The following is an 11,237-nucleotide window of genomic DNA, read 5'->3' as shown; positions in this document are numbered from 1 at the left end:
TCAGTGGTTCTGCCAGAGATTGAAAAACAATCCGGGGGCGGGGGCTGGCACTGGGTTGAAGTCCTTCTAGCCATTCAAATGGGGACCACCCCAAACACCCTGTAGATCAACCAAAAGGACTGAGAGACTTGTCATTTTATCCTGACAATTTTCTGTCATGGCATGGAGTCTGAACTGTTGCCCGTGAACCCGAAACAAAGTTACCTTGCCTGTGTCTCCTGCCCACAGAGTAACTACTGACAGCCATGTCTGATAGTTTAATTGTCAGATGTTGAATGGACAAAGCGTGAATAAACTTAAGATAAACATTATAAAGTCCCCCATTCTTATTATTATTGTGGATTAAGGAAGAGTCTGAAAGAATTTATTATTTTTGATGGATATACAAAGATATAATTCAACCAGGTTAAAAAGTAAATCTGTTAGAAACACACCATTTATTCATCTGTTGGATCTTTACAGAGGGTCTTTGGGAAAAATAACAAAAAGATAACGTGCACACAAGGGAGATTTATGAAGTACAACTAGTGCTTTTTTTACAAAACCAGCAATGAAAACAATTACATCCAATTCTGTAAATTTTAATTAGTAGTAAGCTACAATCAAACATTTCAATGCTTACAGAAATCAATTTTTAAAAAAAAGGGCAGTTTATTGTACCTGCTAATGCAGTACCTTATAAAACTAGTACAAAGGTGCCAGCCGTTGGAGCCGAGATCTGTGCATGACAGATTTCAAACAACTGTTTTGTATCACAGTTTAATGTATTGCAGGAGCCAGACTTTCAAACGTTTTAATAACTGGTCAATATTCAGTCAAGTTTTACATTAATAGGTGCAGTTTCATAATAAAAAATTGAAACATCTGCACATTGGTAAAAGAAAGAAAATGTAAAAGGTACAGTACTTGACAAAACTGGTTTACAGCTTTAATTCCAAATGCCTTTTAAATAGTTAACTTTGAGACAAGCTACACAAAGACAGCACTGTGAAAGCCAAGTCTCAAAAGGTTTCGAACTCAATTTCTAACAATCAGAAATACTGATGAGTTTTCAAAAACCTACCAGCTGCAGAGTTGAAAGCAGCTACAAACTTCTCCATTGGAAATTTGGACAATAAAGTGACAGGAGGACAGAATAAAAACATAAAAGGGAAAGAAAACAACTGGAAATATTAAGATCCATACAATTATTACAGTCAATCTGTGCAATTCTAACATACTACATCATCAGTAATAACTTCTCTAGGAATGCAAAAGCATTCTACACCTTTGTAGCACATAACCCTTAATGCTAATATTAAACAAAGCATCAACATTAACAAATTTAAAGAATACCCAAAGTTTCTAACCAACATTAGTTACATAAACATTCTTTATAAATAATTAAATACAGAAACTGTTTATAAAATCCACCAATAATGTAAAAAATCCCATAAACCACTAGAGCAAACTAAAGTTCCTATTTATAACAATGTTATGCATTGTGTGTTTAAATGAGAAAATAAAATAGGTTTAAAGATATTGCACACCTAAGTAAAAGGAAATAACCCATCAATGCAGTACACAGAAATCTGTGCAGTGTAGAACCAACATTTCATTAGGCTTAATCAACACATTTAAAACCATCAAAAAAAATTCTTTGCTAAACCACTACATGAACTTATGGTGTTACTCAAAAAATTTTCTTTGAAGTTGTAGTGCTGAAGTGCATTGTTCTTAAAATCTTTTTACTTGTACTAGAGTTTAAAAAGTTAAATTTAATTTGATAGTTTTAAAATCCAGATTAACTGGAGCCAAAAGGCATTTCTTTTTACAATGAAGTAGTTGTACATCCTTGTAGATATAGTTGAAAAAAGATGATTTTCTATAGCATAGCACTACAGATACTAACTGCAGTTACTATATTAACTGCTGTTAGTAACTAATGTAAAACATCACAAAACTTTATAATCTTCATGTATCATGTGAAAGCAAACTCAGTAACTTCTATTTTATTCTCCACTTATTTTAAATGCTATATAGTGTACTTTTTTGTGGCCAGGCCTTTGCATTTCTATCCTAACTTGCCACAGCATCCAGTGTCCACTAGTACAGAGAATACACCATTCAGCTTGAAGATGGAGGTGCAATTTCTTTTTAGACATGAAAAAAATGTATAACTTGGCCTATGGTATTTAAAGCATTGCGTTGTTCAGAAACATTGAGACAGTGTGAAAATATGCGCATACACTGTAGATATAAAAGTTCCAGCAGCACTGTCCTGATATTCATTTTAGTGCATAATTCAAAATTTTTGTGCTAGCCCTGATATAACAAACAATTTTTTAAAAAGAACCATCAATCCATACCACAACTACCCAAACACCAATCGAGCAAGCCTACTTTTGGAAACATTATTCAGGTTACTTATAAAACACTCAGTTTTTCTTTATTTCATGATGCTTCTTTTTTTAAATAATCATTAATTAAAATTTCACTGCTCTAGTTATGGTTTCAACATACAAAACTGTGTAGAGTTTGATGATCTTCTTACTGAACTTTAAATCTCTGGTTGCAGATTTGCGCAAAACTGAATAGAAATGCTTGGAAAATACTCCAAATCATCAGGCTGATCTTTTCAGACTTTTGAAATGAAAGATGAGTGATGTGCAGCAAATGTAAAATATTTGTTCTTCATTGCACCTTTAGGTTAAGGTAATAAATTTCCGAGCTTAAATTAAAAACAAAACTAGCTGGAAATGCTACTTGACACCATTTGAGACCCTATCACTGATCAATTTTGTCCTGGTTCTCGTTTTCGGCAAATATGTTTGTGCACAGTAGTCATCCCAACTCACCCAAAGTCTTTTAGTATTCCTTCAAAAATCAGCCAAATTAATTTTAAGTTATGCCACCACTATTCTGAACTCTGGATTGTTGAGAATTCTAATTTGAGCTATATTAAAAAAAAAACTTTTCATGGATTCAGTTAAGTTTATAAATTTCTTAGGTAAAAGATTTAACTAAATGAAATAAAAAAGTAAAATTTATTATCAATATATTGTATTTATATTACATATTTCCTGTCATTATTTATTTCTTGATACAGAATGAAACACAGTAAATGGAGCAAGTATGTTAGCAAAGACTTACAATAAACCAGGTGCATATTTTACTGCTTGTGTTATTTTTGGTGTAAGCTGAATTTAGATGTTTACGTCCAAAACAGTAGCATTACCACATTAAACTACAAACTGCAGGTTTTGTTCCTGTAATCCTGATATTTGATACCAAAAGGTTGTTAAAAATATATAATATATATATACACACATACATTTTTGCTAAATGCCAAGAATCTGGATAACTTTACAATAAATAACAATTATAAAGTTAGGTCAAGGAGGTATTTCTACCAAAAAGCTATTTTCTGACAGGAAACATCTTTTTTAATAACCTTGTGTATTAGACAACACCGAGTACAAAAAGAACATTAGCTTGTCTTTAAATGTAAAGCAATACAATACTACTTCATCTTCTTGTTCTGGCTATTGTAACATTGGCCACTTGTATTCAGACTGAGCCATTTCCATGTTGAAAAAAAACCCTCCATATTTTAAAGAAAGTTCAGCATGAAAATAGTGATGGCACTAATCAATATAAATGTTATTCTTTCAGCATAACACTGATACGCATACCCGAACAGTGATCTCCTCAATAACAAACAGCAGCAGTCATGGCTCCTGTTCTGTCATTCAATGAGATCATGGCTGACCTTTAACCTTACTGTCACTTTGCTGCACTACGCCCATAACCCTTGATACTAAAAATCTATTGTTGTCCATCTTAAACATACTCAGCAACCGAGCTTCTTGGATGGAAAATTCTGAAGATTCATCATCCACAGCACTGAGCTGGAATTCCTCCAGGAATCAAGTTGAAAAGCATAACCTCATTGTTGCTTCAAATCACACTACCCATCAACAACTTCTGTGATGCGCATAGTTGGTGGGATAATTATGCTTATTGCTCCTGTCCTCTGCCAATGGCAAGCATGACAACACACATACTTAACACCAAAACAAAATGTTAACTCTGTTCCTCTCTCCATTGGTGCTGCCTGACCTGCTGAGTGTTTGGTCTTTTAGATTTGCAGCACCTGCAGCTTTTGATTTTCACATTACCAGAAGACTCCTTGTGATTGATTCGTTTAAAGGTTCTCACTGAGCGGCAGTGAGATTTATCACGATGAATTGCAACAAAACAAAATTACAGTGCGTGCAGATTATAATCTTATCTTCACAGCTAAGAGCATGATAGCTCCACTACTGCTAGTTACAAAGGTCATGCTTATCAAAATCTCATGAAATACTTGCTACCTCATCTTGCTTGTACAAATTAATAGCCAACAAATGTATTACATGGATGTATCAAAAGTATTAATAATATAATGGTGAATTAATAACATCTTTTTCCTCTTCCTACTGACAACGGATATTATCCCTTGAAATCAATGAACCAGTGTGGAGGGAAAAAAAATCATTCAGTTTCCCATAGGTTTATGAACATGAATAGTTCCTGTGACAAAGTGCAAACCTCTCAATTCCCAAAACAGTTCTGTTTAGTCAGAGTATACAGGTCCTCTATGCATTCCTACATTCTGCACTGAAGGAAGTGGTCACTGCTAAAACCTCAATAAAGCAGTTTTAGATTACAAAGGACATACCACCTTAAAGATTCAATATGACCCAGGGTCACAGTACAATGCTTGTCAATTACTCCAGGTTTCAGGATGATTCTTTGAGCTGCTAAATCATAAGGGTGATAATAGCAGCTGAGGGACAAAGTGATAAAGGGAGAATTTTCCTTCTTAATAAACATGAGTAATTGACACTCATTTAAGTTAATTAATTGCAACTAACCAAAACAATCAGTAACTTGAAAAGATGAGAAATAATGTTCCATGTCGATAAGCCTTAAGACCACTGTTAATCACTATTTATATAAATGATTTGTGAATTGGAAATATGACATCAAAATTTGTATGCAATATCAAAATAGGTGATATTGTTAATATGGAGAAAGAATGACAGTTGTGTTGCTAAAAGCACATGCAAATGAAAATAAACTTCAATGTGATTAAGTATGAGGTGCTTCATTGAAAGAATCCATACGAGGGGTGATTGATAAGTTCGTGGCCTAAGGTAGAAGAAGTCAACTTTAGAAAACCTATCACATTTATTTTTCCTACATTTACACACTGAGTCCAGCAGTCGTGGAGCATACGGATCCCTTCTTTGTAGAGGTCGGCGTCTTGGACCTCCAAAAGTGGTCCACAGCAGGGGCAATTGATAAGTTTGTGGCCTAAGGTAGGAGATGAGTTAACAATTTCAAACTTTCTGCATTTTCACTCAAAGAGTTGAAATGCACGTGCATGTAATGAGAGCTGTATAACTCATGTCTTTCTACCTTAGGCCACGAACTTATCAATCACCCCCGCTGTGGATCACTTGGAGGTCCAAGACGCTCTCGTTACATGCACGTGCAGTTCAACTCTTTGAGTGATAATGCAGAAAGTTTGAAGTTGTTAACTCACCTCCCTCTACCTTAGGCCACAAACTTATCAATCACCCCTGCTGTGGACCACTTCTACAAAGAAGGGATCCGTATGCTCCACGACCGCTGGACTAAGTGTGTACATGTAGGAGGGGACTATGTTGAAAAATAACTGTGCTAGGTTTTTTAAAATTGTCTGCTTCTACTGTAGGCCACAAACTTATCAATCACCCCTCATATATTCTATGGAAAACAAGAACCTATTTAAGGCAGTAGCTCAAAGGAATCTCAGGGTGCAGGTCTGCAAATAATTAAAGTAACTATAATGTGTAAACACACCACTGGGTCTTATTTCAGTGGAATCAAATTCAAGAGCACAGCAATTACACTAAACTTATGCAGAACCCTGGTTGGAATGATATGCATAATCTTAGTCTCTGTTAGACATGTAAAACTGCTTTTTCTTAACTGATAAGAATAAGAAGGTGGTTCAATCCTGGGATTGAAGGGGTTATGTAAGAGAAGTATTTGACGGCTTTGGGCCTGTACTCACTGGAGTTTAGAAGAATGCGGGTAGATCTCACTGAAATTTATCAAATATTGTAAATATTGTAAAGCCTGGTGGACATGGAGAGGATGTTTCCAATAGGGGAGTCTATGACCAGAAGGCAAAGCCTCAGAATATGAGGCCCTTTAGAACAGAGATGAGGAGGAATTTCTTTAAACAAGAGTGTGGTGAATCTGTGGACTTCATTACCACAGACAGCTGTGGAGGCCAAGTCATTAATAGGTTCTTGATTAGTAAGGGTGTCAAAGGTTACCAAAGACCATAAGATATAGCAGCAGAATTAGGGCATTTGGCCCATCGAGTCTGCTCTGAATTTCATCATGGCTGATCCAATTTTCATCGTAGCCCCAATTTCCCCTTCATACCCCTTACCAATCAAGAATCTATCAATCTCTGCCTTAAATATACATAAAGACTTGGCCTCCACAGCTGCCTAAGGCAAAGAATTCCAAAGATTCACCACTCTTTGACTGAAGAAATTCCTCATCTTCGTTCTAGAAGGACGCCCCTCTATTCTGAGGCTGTGTCCTATGGTCTTAGACTCTCCCACCATAGGAAATGTCCTCTCCACATTCACTCTATCAGGCATTTCACCATTCAATAGGTTATAATGAGGTCACCTCTCATTCTTCTGAATTCTAGTGAATATAGGCCCTGAGCTATCAAACGCTCTTCATATGATAAGCCGTTCAATCCGGGAATCATATGGGGAAAAAGCAGGAGAATGAGATTGAAAGGGATAATAAATTAGCTATGATGCAATGGCCTAATTCAGCTCCTGTGTCTTAAGGTGATAGCAGACCAAAGGATGACCTGATAGATGTCTTTAAAAGCTGAGATCACAGAGAGAAGCAACACACATCAAAGTTGCTGGTGAACGCAGCAGGGTCTCGGCCTGAAACGTCAACTGTACCTCTTCCTAGAGGTGCTGCCTGGCCTGCTGCGTTCACCAGCAACTTTGATGTGTGTTGCTTGAATTTCCAGCATCTGCAGAATTCCTGTTGATCACAGAAAGAATGTTTTTTGCAATGGAGGGCGGGGGGGGGGGGGTCCAAAATAAAGAAGAAAACTATTAAGGAATTCAGGGGAAACGTTGCTCTGGTAACAGTGGGAAATTAGAACCACCACTCCTAGCTTCATTAAGGAGAAGCTAGACAAACAGAATAAGGGGTGGGGATCAGTGAAGATGATGAGATGGGTGAGAAAGATGGGAAATAGCTTATATGGATTTTCAGCAATGGCACAGACCTATTAGATTGAATAACCTGCTTTTGTCCAACAAATGTCTGCATAATACAAGGGACTGTTGCTACTACTTAAAAATATAGTTATTACTGGGAAATGTCAAGTTGAATAAGTATAACAAAATCTTCGATTCTCAAGATTTTATAAACCCTAGTATTTTCAAGCATGTGTGTTTGAACTGCAACTCATAATGGTGGCTGAAAATTACATTTCAAAATCAAGTTTTAAGTATTCAGGAATTTACATTGCATTAAACTTTAACCATCTCCGAGCTTTCCTAACCTTGAGACAACAAATACTACAGCTCGTAACAATAACTCACCCCACCCCCAACACCTGTGTCACTGCCTAAACCAAACCTCACAGAACAAGCTACGCAACCAAAATATTTATAGAAAAGTTACTACAAGCCAGCATTCTGTAAAAGTACCATGCAAGTTTAGGCGCATTCGGTCCCCCTACTTTACAGATATACCCCAAAATGGTGGTTTGCTTGTCAATCAGGAAAGCAATCCGCTATTAAGGATACATGTGCAACTCATCGTCACTAGAAATAAAAATTATTTTGTTTAAAAGTTGCTGACATAGTATCAACATGTTCAACTCAATAACTTGTTTTTGATAGCAGTAGAACAGCTTAACAAAACACAAAATACTAATTTCAAAACAATGAATATTAAAACAAACTGCCTCAAAACTCTGTTTTAAACACTGTCTTGTCATTTTAATTTATAAACTCCTTAAATTGCTGTTTCCAGTGCTTAGAAGTATTGACATAACCCTAGTAACCTATCAATACCATACCTTCTCATTCCGGTGCTGAGAATCCGTATTATTCAAGTATTATTAGTGTTATTAAAAATTGAAGAGAAAACAAAATTCTGTAATTGTTGCAAGAAACAAAAGCACTATAGTATAAGGCAGTCTAGTCAACAGGTAAACTTATTCTACGGGGGTTATTCGGATAAGCAGGGTGCAGCATGAAATCCACTGCAAAGGTCTACAAAGCAGCAAGTTCTCTGAACTGCAATCATCCTGGCATGCATCCGAGAAGCATGCTCTTTGCCCTTCTGGTTACTTCAACATTAAATGGGTGATCTGTGATGCTCTAAAGTAAAAGGCAGCAGTGCACAGCTACCCAGACCATTTCAGTCACAGTGCATACAAGGTGCATTTCTGGCATGTTCTGTTCCTCAGATCCAGAAAACAGTTCCGCTTATCCCATTCACTTCAGTCGCTGAGTAACATTTGCCAGTGCAACAGCAAAAGCCTGCACTGCTGAAAATGGATACTGAAAGTCCAGGATGTATGCATTACCATCAATCCTTCCAAACTGCATCACCTAAGAAAACAAAATAAACAAAAGAATATTATTGTGATAATACTGCATTAATAATTTTAATTTATACTAATTTGACAAGAGATCAAAACACATTATAAGTACAACACTTTTAAGGTTTAATTAAATGACTTATTCTTTCCAAAAGAGGTTCCATAAAAAGTTGTTTCAAGGCTTTATTTTGGTGCATGATATCACTTCTTTTTCGGTAATCACTTATAGCCTATGTTTGCAACTTCATAAATATGTAATATAACAAACATATTATTTGAAGAGCACAACATATCATCAGTATCAGCTCAAGAATAAGCTATAGGTATTATGGAGTATTACGGTATGCTACAGTACTAGCAGACTATTTTTCAGTGTGCAAGATGAAATAGGTCATTGATTATTAATCTCATTTATTTCAAAGATTATCCCATTCCTTTCTTCACTTCAGCCCTTTTCAAGTTGTTTGGAATTCTTGCCCACAGTAGAAATTCTCTCCCTTGAACACTTCACTAATCACCTTAAAGCAGCAGAATCAAAATTTGAAAAGAGCTTCCAGAAATTTGACAGTATTCTTCCAACTAAATTCCACAACCTATGGACTCACTTTCAAGGACTCTGTTCTCAGTATTATTTATTTACTTTTTTTAAATATTTGCAGTTTGTCGTATTTTGCACACTGGTTGCTCACCAGTCTTTGTGTGTTTTTTTTCCCCCATCGATTCTTTCGTATTTTAGTTCTACTGCGAATGCCCATAAGAAAATGAATCTCAAGGTACCTGGTGTTAAATAATACTTCAATAATAAATTTACTTTGAATTTTAATAGTACTGAATTTATTGTACTGTAATATTAATGAGTTATTGCTTCTACTTACTTGAAGTCAAAGTCTATATTGTTTAATTTAAATATACAATAATGAATTAACAGAATTGTAGGTGGGACCAGCAAACTGTACAAAACTATATACAATTCAGATACCATTTTAATCACTTACATTGTCCAGGAGCTTCCAGGCTACTTTACTACATAACAAACAGAATGTAAGTAAAAACAAAATTATGACTGATTAGCATGGATTTGGATGTGTAGTCATGAATGGACACTGCCCACCAAGTGGTTTAGATCTGGACTGGCCATTGCTGTAACATATGCTGAAATAACATTATTTACACTCCTCAGCTGAGCAAATAAATAACTAGATTTTGCTTTTCTTTCCCCCTGAAGATAGCTCACAAAAATGACTCAAGGTCTTATATGCTTCAGTTCCGAGGATGATCAATTATTGTGTATATTAGAAACATAGAAACATAGAAAATAGGTGCAGGAGTAGGCCATTCGGCCCTTCGAGCCTGCACCGCCATTTATTATGATCATGGCTGATCATCCAACTCAGAACCCAGCCTTCCCTCCATACCCCCTGACCCCTGTAGCCACAAGGGCCATATCTAACTTCCTTTTAAACATAGCTAATGAACTGGCCTCAACAGTTTGCTGTGGCAGAGAATTCCACAGATTCACCACTCTCTGTGTGAAGAAGTTTTTCCTAACCTCGGTCCTAAAAGGCTTCCCCTCTATCCTCAAACTGTGACCCCTCGTTCTAGACCTCCCCAACATCGGGAACAATCTTCCTGCATCTAGCCTGTCCAATCCCTTTAGGATCTTATACGTTTCAATCAGATCCCCCCTCAATCTTCTAAATTCCAACGAGTACAAGCCCAGTTCATCCAGTCTTTCTTCATATGAAAGACCTGCCATCCCAGGAATCAATCTGGTGAACCTTCTTTGTACTCCCTCTATGGCAAAGATGTCTTTCCTCAGATTAGGGGACCAAAACTGCACACAATACTCCAGGTGTGGTCTCACCAAGGCCTTGTACAACTGCAGTAGTACCTCCCTGCTCCTGTACTCGAATCCTCTCGCTATAAATGCCAGCATACCGTTCGCCTTTTTCACCGCCTGCTGTACCTGCATGCCCACTTTCAATGACTGGTGTATAATGACACCCAGGTCTCGTTGCACCTCCCCTTTTCCTAATCGGCCACCATTCAGATAATAATCTGTTTTCCTATTTTTGCCACCAAAGTGGATAACTTCACATTTATCCACATTAAATTGCATCTGCCATGAGTTTGCCCACTCACCCAACCTATCCAAGTCACCCTGCATCCTCTTAGCATCCTCCTCACTGCTAACACTGCCACCCAGCTTCGTGTCATCCGCAAACTTGGAGATGCTGCATTTAATTCCCTCATCCAAGTCATTAATATATATTGTAAACAACTGGGGTCCCAGCACTGAGCCTTGCGGTACCCCACTAGTCACCGCCTGCCATTCTGAAAAGGTCCCGTTTATTCCCACTCTTTGCTTCCTGTCTGCTAACCAATTCTCCACCCACACCAATACCTTACCCCCAATACCGTGTGCTTTAAGTTTGCACACTAATCTCCTATGTGGGACCTTGTCAAAAGCCTTTTGAAAATCCAAATATACCACATCCACTGGTTCTCCCCTATCCACTCTACTAGTTACATCCTCAAAAAATTCTATGAGATTCGTCAG

General features: G+C 37.0%; 1 protein-coding gene across 1 annotated transcript in view; it reads right to left on the bottom strand.

Annotated features, from left to right (window-relative positions):
• Nucleotides 1-342: 342 nt before the first annotated feature.
• tulp4a (TUB like protein 4a) overlaps nucleotides 343-11,237 on the bottom strand; it is a 181,325-nt gene continuing 170,430 nt past the window's right edge. The window contains exon 14 of the mRNA XM_063056576.1: nucleotides 343-8,687. Coding sequence (XP_062912646.1) covers nucleotides 8,571-8,687 — 117 coding nt within the window. The 3' untranslated portion in view covers nucleotides 343-8,570. The remainder of the gene's footprint in view (nucleotides 8,688-11,237) is intronic.

The sequence above is a fragment of the Mobula hypostoma genome, chromosome 8 (assembly GCF_963921235.1).
Source record: "Mobula hypostoma chromosome 8, sMobHyp1.1, whole genome shotgun sequence".
In the NCBI taxonomy this organism is placed as follows: domain Eukaryota; kingdom Metazoa; phylum Chordata; class Chondrichthyes; order Myliobatiformes; family Myliobatidae; genus Mobula; species Mobula hypostoma.
The sequence above is the reverse complement of the archived record's forward strand: the minus strand, read 5'-3'. Positions and strand labels throughout refer to the sequence as shown.